An 18,586-nucleotide genomic window follows, 5' to 3' on the forward strand; every position below is an offset into this window, starting at 1 on the left:
ATTATTTCTTGAAGAACTTTTAAGATTTTTATCTAACCACAGCCAAATTTTCAGGAATCAAGGTACCAATCATCGATAGGCTTAAATATATTTTTGATATTCGTTTGTTTTTTTATTTGCGTGGACTGAAGTGGACGTGGCAATATTCTAAAATAAAGTTGATCTACAGGCAACAATATTATTTTCCTCATCACATTTGTTTATTTTGTTATTGATTTACCATGTATGAAATTTGTTATTTTAAACTTTGTATTTAACTCGATGACTCGGCATGCACAACTATCCTAACTAGTACCTAGATTTCATAGATGATTATAGGACACTAAATCAGAAAATAACTAGATATTTATTTTAGATTTTGAGTTTCTCACCTCTTACCCTTGCAGAGACAATTAAAATACAATAGGAAAACGTTAAATTAACTTATTAATTCTTAAATCTTGGTGATAATGTTGGTATTCGTAATGGTTAATTAGCTTTATTATTAATATTTAATTATATTCTCATATCTTTTTTCACGTATCATATGGGTTTACCAAAAGTAAATGCAGATTTTACTCTTCACATATTATAATGTATAATTTTTAGTGTCCTCGGTATACATTTCTCTGGAAATGTCTATGTATAGTGGCTTGCGACCAGTCCATTGAATAATATCGATATGCTAAAAAATTCAGAATTATAAGGACAAAGTAACAGGAAAACTCAGTGGGCTACGTCAGCTAGTTATGTTTATTTAACTGGTTTATCACAAAAATGTATTTTAGCTTAAAGTGTAAATATGTATGTTGTGATGTGTGTATTTGTGGTTGACAATTCGCATTAGCTACAAAGTCGATTTAAATAACACAATTAAAGTGTGGGCGCGATGTATTCATATAAATAAATGTTGAAAATGTTCATAAATTATTTGTTAAGTATTTATGCTTAAGGTGTAATACAATCAGCGTTCACTTGATGAAATCATCAATTTAATTGAATTTATAATGAAAATACAATATCTTTTATATATGTAAATGTATATGTGTGTGATTGTGAGTGGTCTTAAATTAATATTCGCCAAATAAACTTAGCTGTGCTGCGTGAAAACGAAAGAAACGCTCTCGATTTTGTATTGTATTGTTGAACAACAACTTATTGTGTAAACTAAGAACTACGAACATGCTCAGCTAGACTGACATTGACTGGGTGGTGCCATTGCTAACTAACTAACCATAATTAGTTTGTAATTAATTGTTTGCTTATTTTTTTTGTTTTCAATTAGAAAATACATTTTCCAGCTCCTACTCATTGGCAACTCGATCTCGTAATCATAATCTCAAGACTTTCTCAAACATTTGTGTCGTTTTCTTTTTAATAATTAATATATGTGGGTATATTTAATATTAATTGATACTGTCTTATTTATTATCTAAGATTATATAATATTTGGCTTTGTTTAATTTGTTATTTTTCATCTTTTTTTGTAATACATGCCGCGCTCGGAATAAAAGTATGAGAGACAAAATTGACTCGTTTATCGAACCGTTTTCATATTTGTTTTCCTTTCTAAATTACTTAAAATCTATGTACACAGTTTGCAGGGAAGATTTTTTTTGGGGGGGTGGCATTGAGCAATAGTGTGTATAAAACGCGCTCTAAACTATATCGTACGTCTGTAGATGTATATGTAGATGTGTGTAGCCTGTGTAAGTGTAAATGTGATGCATCCTTATGGCATAGACGTGAGTCGCTTTATGGTGTCGTTTCATTGTGGTTTAGGATGCTGCACGTGCTGCTGCTGCCGCAGAGGTGCTGGCACTGACATCCTCGCAAATGGTGTGAAGTTTTTCCATCTCCGAACTGGTTACAATGTTAATCGAGCTGACCTTAGCTCGCTGATAGGCCAACACGGTATTCTCGCCGAGACACTTGCAGCATACGTAACCGATGAGCACGGCAACGCCAACGGTGAGAACGCGCACCAAGGATCCACATACATTTGAATGATTGCCCAGGCTGTAGCGCCTGTTACGCAGATTAACGTTATCAGTATGACCGTCTTCATCCAGTGCTGAATGGTGAATCCTTTATCCCACTCGAGCCTGCAGATGCGATTGGAAATTTAATAACATGATGAATGTGAAAGCAAATAGTGAGGTTCACTTACTTTTTGGATTTTTCAATTTCGTAGGGATGTGCACAGACCTTGCAGGAGAGCTGGGCGTCGTTGTTACTGCCGCAGCTCTCAACCAGCCAGCGTTTAAGGCACTCGTGATGCACTGAACTGACATCGCCAGTGCAGCGACATGGCTGTATGAGCGGCTCGGGTTTATCGCTGTCATAGCATATCCAGCAATCCTTTTTGGTCAAGAATGTCTGCCCCTCTTCGGGTGACAATTTGTTGCTGTCGGCATCGAGGGTGGGTATTGTTGGATCGATTTGACGCGAAAGCAGTTTTCGTGGATTCAGTATCCAAAGTTGTTCCGGCGCCATGCAATTCCACAGGCAGCAGGGAAACCAGAGGGCAACGCCTATTTCTGCAATCCGGAAAATGATATCGTGCCAGTTTCGTGAATTGACGGGAACTCTGCAAAAACATCACTTGTTAATAAAAGCTGCTTTCGTAACGTTGTGGTTGCTTACTTGGCCTTCCAGAAGTCACCCAGCGTCTCTGATGTCAGGAAACCAACAATCACAATGAGCATAATGGCCTGGCTGAGAAGACCAAAGCGCGACTGATGCAGCTGCGAGGCATTCACGATTGCCTCACTGGGTCCCAGGATTTTGCCCGTCTGATCGTATACGAATCCGCCGCGAAGCTTGAAGAACACCTCCACGCCATAGATCAGAAAGAAGATGACGACAATGAGCAGCAAGACAGCATAGCAGCCGTTGAAGATGTGTGCATAGTCGCGGCGCTCTGAGTTAATAAGCGAACTAAATACCTCGATGCCAAACAGACTGTAGAGGAAAAAGTTGAATGCCACAAAGCCTAGGAAGCTCTTCGAAAGGAACTGCGATTTCTCCCAACGTATGTCGCGCAGGTGAAAGATCTGAAACAATTGCCGTAATGAAATTGAATATCACGTATACGTAAACCGTCGCTCGGCATAGTAGTATATGTATATACTTAGTATAGTGAAGTCAAGTGCGCACGTCCGCGACTTTCAAACGTTCTCACAGAACTTAATTAATGGGTGCGATAAATTGCGGTCGCCTATCAAAGGCCCCAATGCGATATGGGAAACGCGTCGAAGAAAAACAATTGTAATTGAAAGAGTGAGTACAGCTGCACCCAACTGAACAGTTGTCACACTTGAGAAATGATCGAATAATTCTCTTATTATTTGAGAATCAACTGCACATGCAAAAGCTTAATTTAAGTATTAAATACTGTTTATTCTCGCACTCTTCTAATTGTTGATAAGATAACATTTGGCATACCTCACAACTTAATTAAAGCAACTCGCTCTTCTCGTGACTCTTAGTTAGTTGCTTTTATTCCTTGAGATTAGATTTGATTAAAGTCGTGAGCAATGACAAATATTTATTTTCTCTCTTTAGCCTATTAAAACAGAAAAAACACTTTTATTTTTATCTCTAACGTTGTTGAGATCTCGAGTGTGTATTGACTTTTAGATTTGGGTAATTCCCTATACAAGGTCTTTTATTTTTAAGATATGACAACTCAAATCTATATTTCTACCCCGGCATCTGAATCATGTGCGACATAAGAGAGAAACGTTCACTATTATAAATAACTTGCATTTTAATAAAATGGACGCTTCTGACGAAATGAAAACGGAAAGCATTGATCATTATCAATTACAGACAGACAGACGACAACTAAACCGCATCTCAAAATCAAACAATATTGTCATTGCTAATGTGGAGCAGTTCGATGAACTAATTGTCAATGGGATGTAATATAAAACTTTTGATGAAATAGATTGCATCATCTGCAAAGTTAACTCACCTCGGCCCACATGCAGACGATGAGAGAGGCGCAGGTCATGAGCAGCGGATAGTAGGCGGACATCAGAGTGACGGCCCATTGGGGCTGTAAGTCCAACTATTGAAATCAAGAAGAAATGATATAGAAATGGAGAAATACTTTTTATAATTTTGATCAATTCTTACCGGAGTGGTGAAGTAGGCGCCTCGCAACGAGGCCGCTACAAATACCATGAAGTAGAGCAGCTTCTGTGTAGTGATGCGGCAGGCGCGAAGGATCGATGGCTGCTTGAGCCGTTGGTACTCGGCCACAATGCAGATGAGCAGCTGGATGACCGAGACAAGAGCCACGACATAGAATACGGTCGAGATGCCAGCATAGTAGGGTAAATTGACGAAGTCGCACTCATCGCCCGAATATCGAATGTCACAGACGCAAGTGTTGTTGACGCAGTCCCCGCGACCGGAGCAGCTGATATCACTGTCGGGCGTAAAGGGTCCATAAACGCCGCCGCTAGGCGCCTTGCTGTGTCCAGAGCTGCGCATCTTGACCGCGTCCAACGGCGACTGCAGAACTCGCTTCGAGCAACGCATTAAGGTGCGAAAACTGGGTAGCATTCTATATTAAATTAGCTGCAAAATTCAATCAGACACATTTATTTATTTAGTTGTGGCATGACAGTTTAATTAATTAAATATCAAGGTTGCGAATCGATAATCCAATAACTTGGTCCGCTTCAGCAAAAGTAACAATAACAGACAATAAATGAAAACACAACAGCCAACAATCCAACAATGGCAGCGATGACAACGAGACGGCAAACACCCTTTTGTCATTTGAATAAACATTTGGGTCGACTGGGGTCGCTAAAAACAAATGCAAATACGCTATAGGTATAGGTATATATGTATATAGTGTGTATAGCATATAGCATAGCGTATTTTTGTGACTCTGTGTGTGCCTCTGCCGAAGCAACAATGCTAACAAAGGGGCATCTTGGGGGTATTCACTAGAGAAACTGCAATTCTTTGTGACACTTGACATTTGACCAACGAGCATCGCATGCAAAATTAAAAGGAATTCACTAATGAATTATGCATTCCACATGCTTGGGATGCGATTAACATTACAACTCTGTGAATGCCTAATACTATTTAAAATAGACAAATTATTCAATTAAATAAAGTAAGAAAACTACCCGCAACTCTTTTTCAATAAAACCAGATTCTACAAATATACCAAAAAAAATGCAAAAATTTAACTACTGCTCATTCAAAATATATCACAGAGTATACCAGATTGTCAGCCAAAGTATTTCTTAAACAACTTCTAAAATTTGTATCTGAACCAAATTTTCAGTAATCATAGCAAAAGTTTGAATGCTGTCGAAAAAAAATGAAAGCTCTCTCTCTCTCTCTCGAACAGACGGACATGTCTATATCGTTTTGGCTGTTGATATACTTTATGGGAACGGAGATGCCTCCTTCTGCCTGTTACATATATTTCCTGCCAGCTCAAAGGCTACCCAATGTGTAACGGGTTTAAATAGATAAATTATTTTATAAAATCTATCTCTTCTAGAACTTCTTAAGTATTATCAGATTAAGTTTTTTATATAAAGCAGTCAATTTAAAAACTGAACTTATTCAGTGAGTATCCATATGGTCGAAATTCAAAGCAGGAAATTGAGGCTCAGTATTAACAACATAAGATACAACGACAACATGAAAAGGGCTGCAAAATGGAAAAATGTCGCTTCTGTGTTAACATTATAATGCCGGCAACGATTTCTAAGCCATCAATCAAAATATGTTCAAACAAAGTCACTAATAGTTCCCGAACGAAAGGGGCAGAGAGCTGGGGATAGACGGAAAGAGAGCACGGCTATTGAAAAGGCCTGTTGGCACCTCGACACTCCGACAATTAAATGATGGAACTGAAACTGAGCTGACAACGAGACGACTGGTCAAACAATCTAGTGGACAAGCCGATTGAGTAGCCAATTGAAATGCATGGGACGTGTGCCTGAATATAAGCTCGGAAATATGTCTAAGGCCATATAGTTCGACTTACGTACATATATATTTGTTATTGGTTATATATATTTGTTTGTATTTGGTTATATATAAAAATATATTTCTGAGCGAGAGACAAAGTACAACATGTGTATGCGCATATTGTTAGCTCTGTCACATGCCTCTTTTTAGTAATGCAATTTCATTTATTAGCCTTAATATTATTTGGAATAATTATATTTATTTCTATTACTTTTTACTGATTTGCAATTTGACTGAACGCTCATTTCCCTTGCGTTTTACTTTAGGTTGTATTCTAAGATAAGGGTTTTACGGAAGAATTCATTTAGACTGCATTTTAAGTTCTATGTTTTAAGAAATATTTACAATGAGCCTTAGCGACTAAAATTCAAAAGCTTTTAGATTTGAGGTGATTCAACAAATTAGAGAAATAAATATTCAGAGATTTCGCAACTTATTTATATTGCGACGAAGATATAAGAATCTTTAATGCGACTTTTATTAGATACTGTTTTGGTAAACAAAAATAATTATATAAACCATTTTCCAACCGAGAAAGATGTCGTGCTGATCTCTAATGATGATTTTTTCAGGCGTAATAATTACAAACATCTTGAACGGCAGAAATTAATATATGTATTTGTTTATTCTAATCGCCTACATTAACTAATCTTTTTTTTTTTAATATAATATATATACATTTCTACTAAACGATTTTGTCGAAAATGAATAATAAAAATTGCTGGCCAAAAACGAACAATGTTTCACACACCTTTTGATAGTTTTTTTATGCACGAAATTTGGCAACAACAAACGGAATTAAGCCATAAATAAAATGTTAATGCAATCACATAATGTGAGTGTGAATGTGAATCCATGAGCGAGTATTTGATGTTTATTATTTCGCGTCTATGTGATTTTGCTTTCAAGAAGAACTTTGGCAGCTGACTACCGCGATAAGATAAAGACTTGCCAACGACACCGACAACCAAGAGTCAAAGACAAAGCACAACAATATATTCCACTTGCTAGAGGTTTTTGGATCTACTCTCCTTCTCATGTTCGGTGTAATAACAAAGGGCAGACGAACATCACGGTTTTTAGACCGGAACTAATGAAGGCGACGCAATGTAAGGGCGAAAATGGTGTGAAACCAAGTGCAAAAGTTCGTAATAATTTAAAAGTGAGAGTGAAATAGAGGAACACAAAGAGAGAGAGAGAGAGAGAACGAGAGAGTGAGTAAATAAATACTTATACCCACCATTTTGCAATTAGTGCTTGTTGTCAACGGTTGCTTAGATCACAATAATTATTTTATTTTAATACTCGATGGAAGACGCCTGCAGCGTCCCTGACATTTTTCAACAGTCTCTTGCGATTATTAAAGCCACTTTTGTCACATTACAAGAACCCCGAAACAAAAAGTAAAAACAAAAATAAATAGCGCAGTCACAAACACAAACACTATCACAATAGCACGAGAGTGTGTGTAATATCTATGTATACAAGCGCATATGTATTATAGATACCCTGAATGGGGCATTTATGAGCTGCTTGTTTGCCTGCACACACATACAAGCACAAACACTGCACAAAGAGTCGCACTAGTTTCGTTTACGCGTGGCGCAACGCAATCGAGCGATCATAACGCGATGCCGACTCTGCTTATACTGATTGTTACTAAACAAGAGAGAGAGAGCGAGACCTGTTGCGGTTGCGATCCAGGCTGTTATGTTAACACTAGCAATGCGTGAGGAAGACAGGCATTCTGTTAACTTTGCCACTAACTGCGGCCAGTTTGTTGTATGGGGGTGGATTTAACATTTGTAAGTGACACACTATTAACAGACAAACAGGCAAGTAACATTTAACAATTTGTTTCTCTATTACTCTCTCTCTCTCTCTCTCTCTCTCTGTTAACGGCTGGAAGTGTAACAGCGATCGCGTTAAGTTTGGTTAGCAAGCAGTTCAGTGCCTAGGAGAGCACTATTACGTATACGTCATAACATGCAGAGGCCTAAAAGCAAGCATTGTATATAAGCAACAGTTCATCCACACCAATTTAAGCACATTTAATTAACGATACACACACACTAATATAATTCAGGGCGTGTGTGTGTGTAAACAAAAGGCATTTGTATGCTAAAAGAAATTGATGAAAAATAAAGTTACTCTACGGGCTAGAGCTTCAAGACTTGGATATGTGCACCTTGTACATACAAATAATTATGGCATGTTTTTCGTTGGGGCCTTATAATAATCGCATGATTCGCTTTTGGTCAAATAAAAATACTTTTCACTTGCCATCAGAAAAATAAATTTTGCCAAGAGTGTTTGAAAAACGAGAGGAGAAACGAGACAAATCGATATTGAGATACAGTATTACAATATGTTTAAATGCTCTCTCTGTTCATACAAATTTTAACATTGCATGCATCTATAGTAATAGTAAGCTGTGGTTTTAAATATATCAAAGACTCTATAAACACTTCTCTTTCATTTCAATAATGGTCAAGCATTAAAAAGAAGACGATGAAAACAAACAACATTGAAACAAAGCAAAACAAGTTTGTGGCGCCTGAAGCTGAGTTACAATAGACTGGTTTTTAGTCTATGTGAGTAAATCGTGAGTTTCAGTCATCGCGAGAATGAGAGACAAACAGAGATTGAGAGGATTTTCTGACGTTCAGGGTCTGTGGTTGAATGAACGGAGAGAGCTTTTCAGCAAACACACTTAGTGACAACGATCAATAATGTAAACCTAAATATGGATATTGTTACCAAAAAGTCCTAGGTTTTTTTTTGCTCAAAGCCTTTTCTTTTCTGCTATTGACATTACAAATACGTGTTATTGAGATTAACACTGCTCTATAAAATTATACTTCACGACTATCATAAACAAACGAACAAAACAATTATAAATTATTTAAGTGTTTTAAACTTTGAAGCAGCCGCACGCAACTTTCCAAGCTCAAGTTAACGCCCACTTAAATGTGACAAGTGACATTTAAGGAGGCGGAACTGTGGTTAAGCTTATTGTGTAAGTATTCAAATTGTTCTTGGGTAATCAATGATATTAAAGACACGGAAGGAAAGTTGAGTAAGAATAATTACTAAAGAACCGGATAAACTGCTTTTAATAAATTCATTTAATGCTCACTCAATGTTAGCTTTACTTACACTAAAAACGAATTTAAAATAATAATAGAATATTTTAAAACAAAATGTGCTTCGCTTTCAACGCGTCATAATAAATACCTCAACACAATATTATACTAAGACGATTAAAAATTATTGAGTTCCCAAAAACAAAAACAAAAGTAATTGCGATATATTGTATGCAAATATGCACACACGACGAGTCAATTAATTGATGTTTAGCTGCTATTAGCGTTCATTAAAAGAATAATTCAGGTGCAAACTGAAAGGTGTTTACCTGACGCAACACACGAAACTCGTAAATTCTGAAGACAGATGGGAAACAGGCGAAAATTCACTGACTGCTAATTTATGCTATTATCACATGTCGCACGTTTCACAGGGTAAAAATTATACTAAATTTCAGTTGATATTTTAGCAGTGAATATACTAAGGATAATTAGCCATCGATGTAATGGCAAATGAATATGATAGTTAAACCGTAAGTCGTGTGAATGAAAATATATAAATGGCAAATATATTATATTATCAACTCTGTTCCGAACTTTCTAATAACACTCGTAATAGGGCTTATAGTATATCAATTGTGACTCATGCGTGACGAAAGATAACAAATTATTACTATTGCAATGACTGTAAATAATAATGTGCTTTTAGCATTCAAATACTACGTAACAAAACAAGAAAAATAAAAGTCTGTGATTTCTATTAATTGGATGACTTTGTACAGCCTTCATAAAGAAAAAAACCTTTAGGAATAAAAGATATTTGTGTGCTCCGAGAAAAACTCACGATCACAAACCATATTTATAAATTGAGTATTGCTTTTCTGGTTGACCTCTTTAATCAATATAAATATAATTTTTTTGTCAATAACCTCGTTGTGAATAACCTGAAATTACGCAAGTACGATTTTATGTACAATCATAGATACTAACTATACAAACATACGATTTAGTTGCTACTGATTGCGCAGTGCGATATGAGAAAGCTTTAATCATCGCATGTTTTGTTCCACATACAATTCGACACATGCAATGAACAAACTATAGTAAATATACTCATGCGAGATTTAATAATACTAAATATATACCATATATACTCACATTACATTGATTGGGTGTACGTTTGTGTTCGTTGACAGCGACGATACTCATTGCGAAAAGGACGAGACGCGGGGACTTAATGCAACTATGAATATTTCTGAGTGACAAAGTTATCTGAGAGAAAGCTGTAAAAGAATTACATTAGCTATACTTTTGTACATTTAAATTGGAACCAATGGCTGAATAAAATCAAAACAAAAACAAAAATTTTAAAATATACCCAATTAATATACCGCACAATACTAAAAAAATCTTACTTGTTGGATTACAGAATGAATAAATGTGGTTATGCGATATAAGAAATTGCAGTATCATCAAACAATAAAAAAATAAATAAGAAAGTTACAGTCGAGTGTGCTCGACTATGAGATACCTGCTACCCATTTTTAATAAAGGCAAAATATTGCGGTATTATTTTCAAAATATACCGAAAAAATCTAAAAATGCACCAAATGGTATTTTTGGTATACCGATATAGTACACCATTCAAAATATACCATAGACGGCACAATGGACCAGATTGTCGGCCAAAGCAACTAAGAGCCCTAGTAAGTAGGCGTTTTTGCCCATACAAAAGTATTTCTTTAATAACTTCCACAACACAGTTTTTGGGAATCATAAATACTATACTTATTATTGTATGTACCAAAAATCGCTCTAGATTTAAAATAACGTTTGTTATTCAGTTTTTCTCGATTTGCGGGGCGGAAGTGGGCGTGCAAAAATTTGAAGCAAACTTTATCTGCCTGCAAACAAAACAAATTATAGCTCTGTTTCTTATAGTCTCTGAGATCTTGGTTTTCATATAGACATGGCTAGATCGTCTCTCCTGTTGCCGCTGATCAAGAATATATACTTTATAGGGTCGGCGATGCCTCTTTATGTCTATATAAAAAGTTATAATACCCTTCAACAGTACGCATCAAAATTAGCGACATTATTAAAACACAAAATTTATTTATATATATACTCTCGTGGGTGAATAAAAATAATACAAATAAAGAGTTTTCATTAATAGAAAATGTAGTAAAATAACCCGATTCCAATCGCATTTCGTATGCATTTTATTTTCAACGATCGGCCATGAGAGTTTTCATTATAATCTGTAAGTGCTCACAGTTTTTGCATGATAATTTTTTAATATCAAAACTACGCATTTATTTATTTAGTCGATATAAAAGTATTTACATATGGGCAATTCCCAAAAAATGGTAAACCACGACCGAAAAAAAAATCTTCACATTCATCGTATTTTTTTGTATAATGTCATAAAGAAATATCCAAATTTTCATAATACAATGGATCCGTAGCATATCTCCGTTGTTTTTATAAAAAAAATTTGCCTGCAAACTGAAAAAATGTAATTTTTTCACTTTTAGCTCCTTTTGTATGCATTTTTATGTTTTATTATTTCACAAAGAAAACATATGATATGTTTGCTCTTTTTCTACCAAATCTCTTTATTGCAATCCAATAAGAAGAGAAAAATGCAAAGAGAGCGAACAAATGTTCAATTAACTGTTAATTTTTATTTTGCTTCTTGTTTATGTTCAAATCGTACGTTCGCGACCGAAAACATCATTTTATTGTAATTGCTTCGCATTAAGTGCAAGCAGGTGAATGAAACTTCGCGTGTTAAGTTATTTTAGTATATATATTTTAAATATAAAAAATCGTTGAGGTTACTCAAACCAATCTTTTTTTATTGATTGTCAAAGTAGAGTACGTTCGCGACCTTACCTATAAGCATATGTCGATTTTTACTAGCGTCGCATGGAATTAAAAAAAAAAATATTTTTTTTTGTTTTTGTTTTTGAAAACTATGTCGTTTGCAGTTACTTATTACTTGTTAGTTATTACTTATTATTTATTACATATTTTTCTTGCTATTAATAAATTTCAGTACATTTTTCATATTTAATAAAAATTTATTTTTTTTGCTTTTAAATGTTATTAGACACATTAAATTGAGATAAATCCGTTTGTTTTTATGAAATATGAAGTTATTAATAAAAAAAAGTTGTGGTAAAAATAAAATTTTAATAAATAAAACAACATGGAAAAATCGTACGTTCGCGACCGTACGTTCGCGACCGGAACTTAATTAAATTAAATATAATTAAATGGAGATTTTTTCTTGGGAGTAGACTTAATAGAAAGCTACATGATTCTACTTTAAAAGTAAAGTTATTTCTTTAAAATATTCCGTCTCAATTCGCAGAGTTTTGCATTTTACTGTATTAAGCCAAAGTCGACTTCCATTTTGCGTACGTTCGCGACCGCATGTTTTTTAACAATATTATGAAAATTAAAAATCGATAAGCCCCATAATTTACACTAACCAAAGAGCTAAACAAATGCTATCGAAGAGTAAAAAAAAAGTTTCAGGAAACGTTTGTTTTCGATTTTATTTTTTTAATTTATCTCGTACGAACGTACGTTCGCGACTTTGGGAAATGCCCATATATCAGTTGTAATTCGGTTTAAGTCTGCAAAAACTAACTGACGTATTTTTATTTATAGGTAATAGATAATAGTAGAAATTAAGAAATAATTGTATTAGTTGCTTTGGTTCACAATCTGAAATATTTTATACAATTTGGTATAAACGTAATAATATAGCGATATAATGCACCAAAGTCATATTTTAGTATTAATTTGGTAAATTTTAAGAATAACACCACAATGTTTTCTTTTATTGAAAATGGGTGGCAGGTATCTTAGAGTCGAGCACACTCGACTGCAGCTTTCTTATTGATTTTATTATTTTTTTATGATACTGGAATTTTCATATCGCATAACGACATTTATTCATTCTGTAATCGATTTTTTCCCATCTTTTCTAATGATATACTTTTATATCATTGAAATACTTTTTTTTTATTAATTACATATATCATTAACCTCCACTATTTAAAACATCTTTAATGATGGTAATTCTTCCTCATATACATTCAGATGTATGTGCACAAATACATACATACATATGTACATAACATACAGAGATGTTAAAAAATTTAATTTATTTAGTTGGTCTCTGAGGACTTTTTGCTGGAATTTCCCATATCGCATAACCGCAATTAAAGTTTCAGTCTTTTAAATAACAAGCAATCTAACAAAATATATTCCCGTATTGCCTTTATTTGTTGAATTGTAATTGTTATTCATCTACATAAAAATAAATATACATAAAAAGGCACATGAACAATAGCATTTGAACTTATTGTATTGCTGTTTTTTCAATAAGAATTTCCATATGCGTAAGTCTAACAGTGAATAAAACATATTGAGATATGTATATAAACCCGGAAACGTTCAGAACGGAAATTTAGTAGTATGAATTAATTAATACCAATCTCACTTATGTCTGTCTGTCTGTCTGTAAGAGTTCGTATGATTCCAATAATATGTAATTGTAATTTCACTAATTTTAGTAAGCTTTAGAAATCAGTTAGACCTTTTTTTCCCATAAGAAGTATCTTCAATTTGGGAGGCGCCTCAAAGGTAGCATGGTAATTTTATACAATTCAGAAGGGAGACACATATGTAAATGAAAGTTACATTTACATTTCAGCGGAACAAGAAAACTGCGAATAAATTTATTGGAAGCGCGTGCCACGCTGCGTCCAATAATATGTGAAAGACGATCGGAAAAAGAGCGAATCGATTCCGTGTTATGGAAATGCAAATGAATAGTTGGCATCATTTATAGCCAAATTGCGAGCTGAGTAAGCGATGATGAGCAAACGATGAACTGCACTGACCTGCCCTCAAATTGAAAATTGCGAGCGTTGCATTAAATCATAAGCGTAAACAACAGAATTGTGTAAAAAGCATATAAATATAGTACACATTCACACATGTGAGTGCACTCAATTAAACTGATTCAATCACTTTAAAGTGAAATGCCTGGCGAAATACGTTGCGTGCGACGAGCAATTGGAAAGTGAAAATGGATGTTGAACTGCTGCCAAAGCAAAGCGACAACTAGCTGCCAAGATTCTACAGAAAAGTTCTATATAAATATAAGCAAATAGTAAGCCTTAAAGTACTTATAGAAATATATATTTAATATTTAATTTTGTAATCGTAGAATTGTCTAAGAAATATATTGCCATAAATAACAAATTTGCATATTTCGTATCTTAAAGGTTTTTGACACTCCAAATTTTAGTACATGCAATTAGTGCAACAACTGTGCTAAGGTATTTATAATTTTGTTGCTGGATATATTTTTTGTCATAAACGTTTTGTTGAGTTCACACGCACCTGAAATAAACAATTCTAGGTGCAAGTAAATAGGTAAAAACAAAGCACGACAAACGACAGAGTAGAAGACAGAGTTGCGCAGCTGGAACAAAAGAGATAGAAAGAGCAAGAGCTGTTATTAGTAATTTATTTGATAGGCTCACTGAATGACAACCACAATAAAAGCTTTGCAGCGCAAAAAAGCTAATTTGGATGCGAATGAACGCACACAGACATACACTAACACTAATAAATCATAACAGCGTATATGCAAAAACTGAAGTACTTAACCCTTGGTTGAGCATTTATCCAAAAATTAGTTGATGAATGTGCAACCCTTTGACCTTATTTAATATTTGTGACTTTTCACGACTTTTGTCATCGGAATGGATAAACTTCTCTATTTCGATATGGTCGACTTTCGCAAATATTGTAACTGCACCAACAGGTTAAATAGTATGAGTGTACAGCTCCGAGTACATTTTGAGTGCAGCTGCACCTAAACGGCGCCTTCCAGCTGAGTGCAAATATTGCAGAAAACTTAAAAGCCCCAAATGCCTATTGAATAAACATGTGTATGTACACATATACACATGAATATTACCGTATGCATGTTTATACGTGTAATGCTGACGCCAGGTAGAAAAGAATACCCCACGGCAGTTAGGGCTTGAGTCATAGCACAGGGGCACGCGTCACTTTACGAGGCCAGCGAATATCTGATTGATAAACAGTTTTACAAGAATAATTAACTCACCTGACAATATTTCCCAAACAAAATACTTGACAATTTCGTTCTTCAGGAAGAAACACAGTGCACCCACACACACACACACGGGAACACGTTCATATACAACCACGCACACACAACACTATAGTACCAGCGTTACAATTTTTATTGTACTTAGATTTCTGTATTTAGGATCTTGTTAAATTCTTTGCAACGTTTTTTGGTATGGCTGTAATATTCGCATTTTATTTTGGTAAACTTAATTCGTTCTATATTTATTAATATAGTTCGCAATTTTCACTTTTACTGTATTCTTTTCGTCCAAAAATGTTCTTTCTCTCACTTCCTTACTTTTTGTTTTGTTTGTCAGGGTGTGAAAGCAAATAAAATTCCTATAATATACTTTATTACGACGACAAATATACTAAATACAGAAATCCCTTGCTTTAACATTTTGGCGTATTTTGGGCGCGTTATTTTAAACAATTTTTGTAATCCGTAATTATTAAAAATTTGTAACACAATGCCAGAGTCTTCCACCTGCAAAACGTCAAATCTGTATATATTTAATAATAAAAGATGCTAAATCCAAAAATATTTAACATGAACTAAGATTGGTCTCATCGGCTTAAAGCATACAGTATTTTATGCCGTTGACTTTCATAAGAGTTTGTTGAAATGCTAAAAACACCGCTTGCTTAAATTCTCCACCATTGTTCGTTTTTGTTGTAGTTTAAATTTGTAATTTACTGAAACTGAAATCTAATGTAACCAAAAAAGATCTTCGAAATTAAAACAATGTTTTTTAAATCATTTGATTGGTATATCTTTTAACATTGTACATAGTCTGTTAAAATGTATCCTAATCGATATTTTTTTTGTATCGATTGTTTATCTTTTGAAATATTTACAAATATATTGAAATATTTTTACAAGTATAATTATTTATTTTAGACTCGCCGCCATGTAATTTTATCAATAAAGAGGTAATAAATAGATGCAATATATACAAAAGAAATATTTTCAAGAAATTTGGTTTTTTTAGTTATCCTACGTGAGTACATGGAGATCTTTCGCCAGTGAAAACATAAAAAGAGCCGTTTTCCCGAATGGGTCCGAAGGATTCGCTAAATTGCTACTCTGGATGACGGACTTCTGGCAGTAAATAATTTGAAAAGTTGTCTCTCGAACGGACGTGTTTATGCATGAGATCTGGTCAGTTTGGAAAACTCCTTGGACAAAGGTCATAGTTGAAGGGACTTTTAAGAGAATGACCATTGGCATTACGCCTATCCAGTTTCTTTTGGCTAGAACTGGCCTTTCGCACTGTGAGCAATTGCAGCAATGAGTCGAAAGATGCTGCTCCAGAAGAGATATATCACCAAAGGTTTTTGAATGAATGCGCATATGGCTAACTAGATGACTACTCTGGGTAAAAGCCTTCTCACAAGTGCTGCACTTGTAGGATCGCTCGCCAGAATGAATGCGCACTTGCTTGTCGAGATTGCAGCTCTGGGTAAATCTCTTTGCACAAAAAATGCATTTGTAAGGACTCTCGCCGGAATGAACCTGAATGTGCCGCGTGAGGCTGCCACGAGAGGTGAATACCTTGCCACAGTGTGGACACTTGTCGGGATTTTCATTGCTGTGGACAAGAGCATGCACCATGAGATTGGTTCTATTGGAAAATGCTTCATTGCAGATCTCGCATTTTAAATTGTTAATTTTAAATTGTTTTCTCTGGAATTCACTTGATTGCTTGCTGTCAACTCTTCCACAACAAATTCTTCGACTTTTAAGACATCCTCAGTATCATTGACTTCTAGTTTGCATAACCAGCTATCGCTTCGCAGCATCTCACAGAAGTGCTGATGACTCTGCTCACACCGCGTTTGAATTGCAATGAATTTTAGGCATCCAGAACACAGGACTAACAGATTTGTTTGGGTGGGTAACGCATCGTCGGGCCGCACTTCGCTGTTGATGCATTCGATTAGGATTTCCGCTAGGCAAAGTTGTTCGTTAGCCTGCTCCTGTTGTGCGTAGATGTCGACAAGTGTGACTGCTCTGCTACTGCAGACGCGACAAACATTTTCCATGTTAGTAAGTTATTTAAAAGTTAAAATAAAGCTTTTTTGCATTTTTCTTGTACAAAATTTGTATTGAATTTGTGAGCTCTTTGCAATTTGCGGCAAAATCCAGAATATTAATAGTTATAAAATACTGAACTGTAGAAATCTGACACACTGTGTAGTAATAATTGAAATGTTCGATAAAAATTAAATATTCTTAAAGAGTGTACACACAAAACACAATCAAATTATAAATAAACTATTTTTAATTAAATTACTTTTAGTGCTTCAAGACAAATGTAATCACAATTAATTTAACTCACATTTGAATGATTACAAATTGGACCTCTGTAAAACATTGAATTTAAAATTAAATGTAATAATGAAATAAATAAATAAATAAATATCTTATAAATATGCACCTCAAATTAAGGAAAAAATTATAAATCATAAGGATTTTTATAATTTGCACACTCGATAAATATGTTATCAATAATATCGAATACACAAAGACAACAGTTTAACAGCGCAACATGTACCTATACCATACATTGCTCTCACTCTGTCACACTCTCATTTTTGATTGCTTTCCTTGCAACTGTTGAGAACAGCACTTGTTAACAGCGTTTGTTGAAATTAACAGCTGTTACTCAAAACTGTTATTGTATATCTTGCTGTTGACGCGTGTGGTCGGTTTTTCGGCGGTTAATGCGGGTATTTTAAAATTAAGCAACAAATATAAAGTGCAAAAAATCTGAAAAAATTTATGCAAAAAATAAAAAAAATTTCTAGATGTGTTTACAATTACTAGAAACATAGAATTAGATGAAAAAGGTAAATTTTACCAATAATTCAAAGCAATTTTGAGTGTGTGGTGGCAGTAAAATCGATTATTCAATCTGTGTGTGTGCGTGTATGTATGCGTGTGTCAAGTGCTTTAACTTTTTTAATACATATGTACATGTGTAAATGTAAATGCTAGGCATAAAAAAATTTGCGGAAAATGCTGCGAGTAAAATTACAATTAACTTAATTGAAATTAACACAAATCGAAAATAATGCATTGAGAGCAGCTGAAAACACAAATGACAAAGCAAAGCAGACAGCAAAATGTATAGAGAAGTGTATACCAAAAGCAGAGAGTAAAAAAAGTTCAACCAGAAACGCACACACACAGCCACAGATACACACAGGCACATGTACACATACACACGCACACACTCCCACAGCAACTGCTCTTATATGTATACGTGCGTATATAAGTAAAGTAAATGGGTGCAAAGCAATTGCGAAAAAAA

At 34.6% G+C, this 18,586-nt stretch overlaps 1 protein-coding gene across 1 annotated transcript; it reads right to left on the bottom strand.

Annotated features, from left to right (window-relative positions):
• Positions 1-714: 714 nt before the first annotated feature.
• On the bottom strand, positions 715-15,577 carry LOC127565085 (uncharacterized). The gene is given in 8 exon segments (XM_052002163.1): positions 715-1,966; positions 1,969-2,084; positions 2,150-2,569; positions 2,626-3,035; positions 3,959-4,054; positions 4,123-4,569; positions 14,508-14,589; positions 15,244-15,577. Coding segments are annotated over 6 exon segments (1,683 nt in total). The 5' UTR covers positions 4,555-4,569; positions 14,508-14,589; positions 15,244-15,577; the 3' UTR covers positions 715-1,757.
• Positions 15,578-18,586: the final 3,009 nt, after the last annotated feature.

This window comes from Drosophila albomicans, chromosome 2L (genome assembly GCF_009650485.2).
Source record: "Drosophila albomicans strain 15112-1751.03 chromosome 2L, ASM965048v2, whole genome shotgun sequence".
NCBI lineage: Eukaryota > Metazoa > Arthropoda > Insecta > Diptera > Drosophilidae > Drosophila > Drosophila albomicans.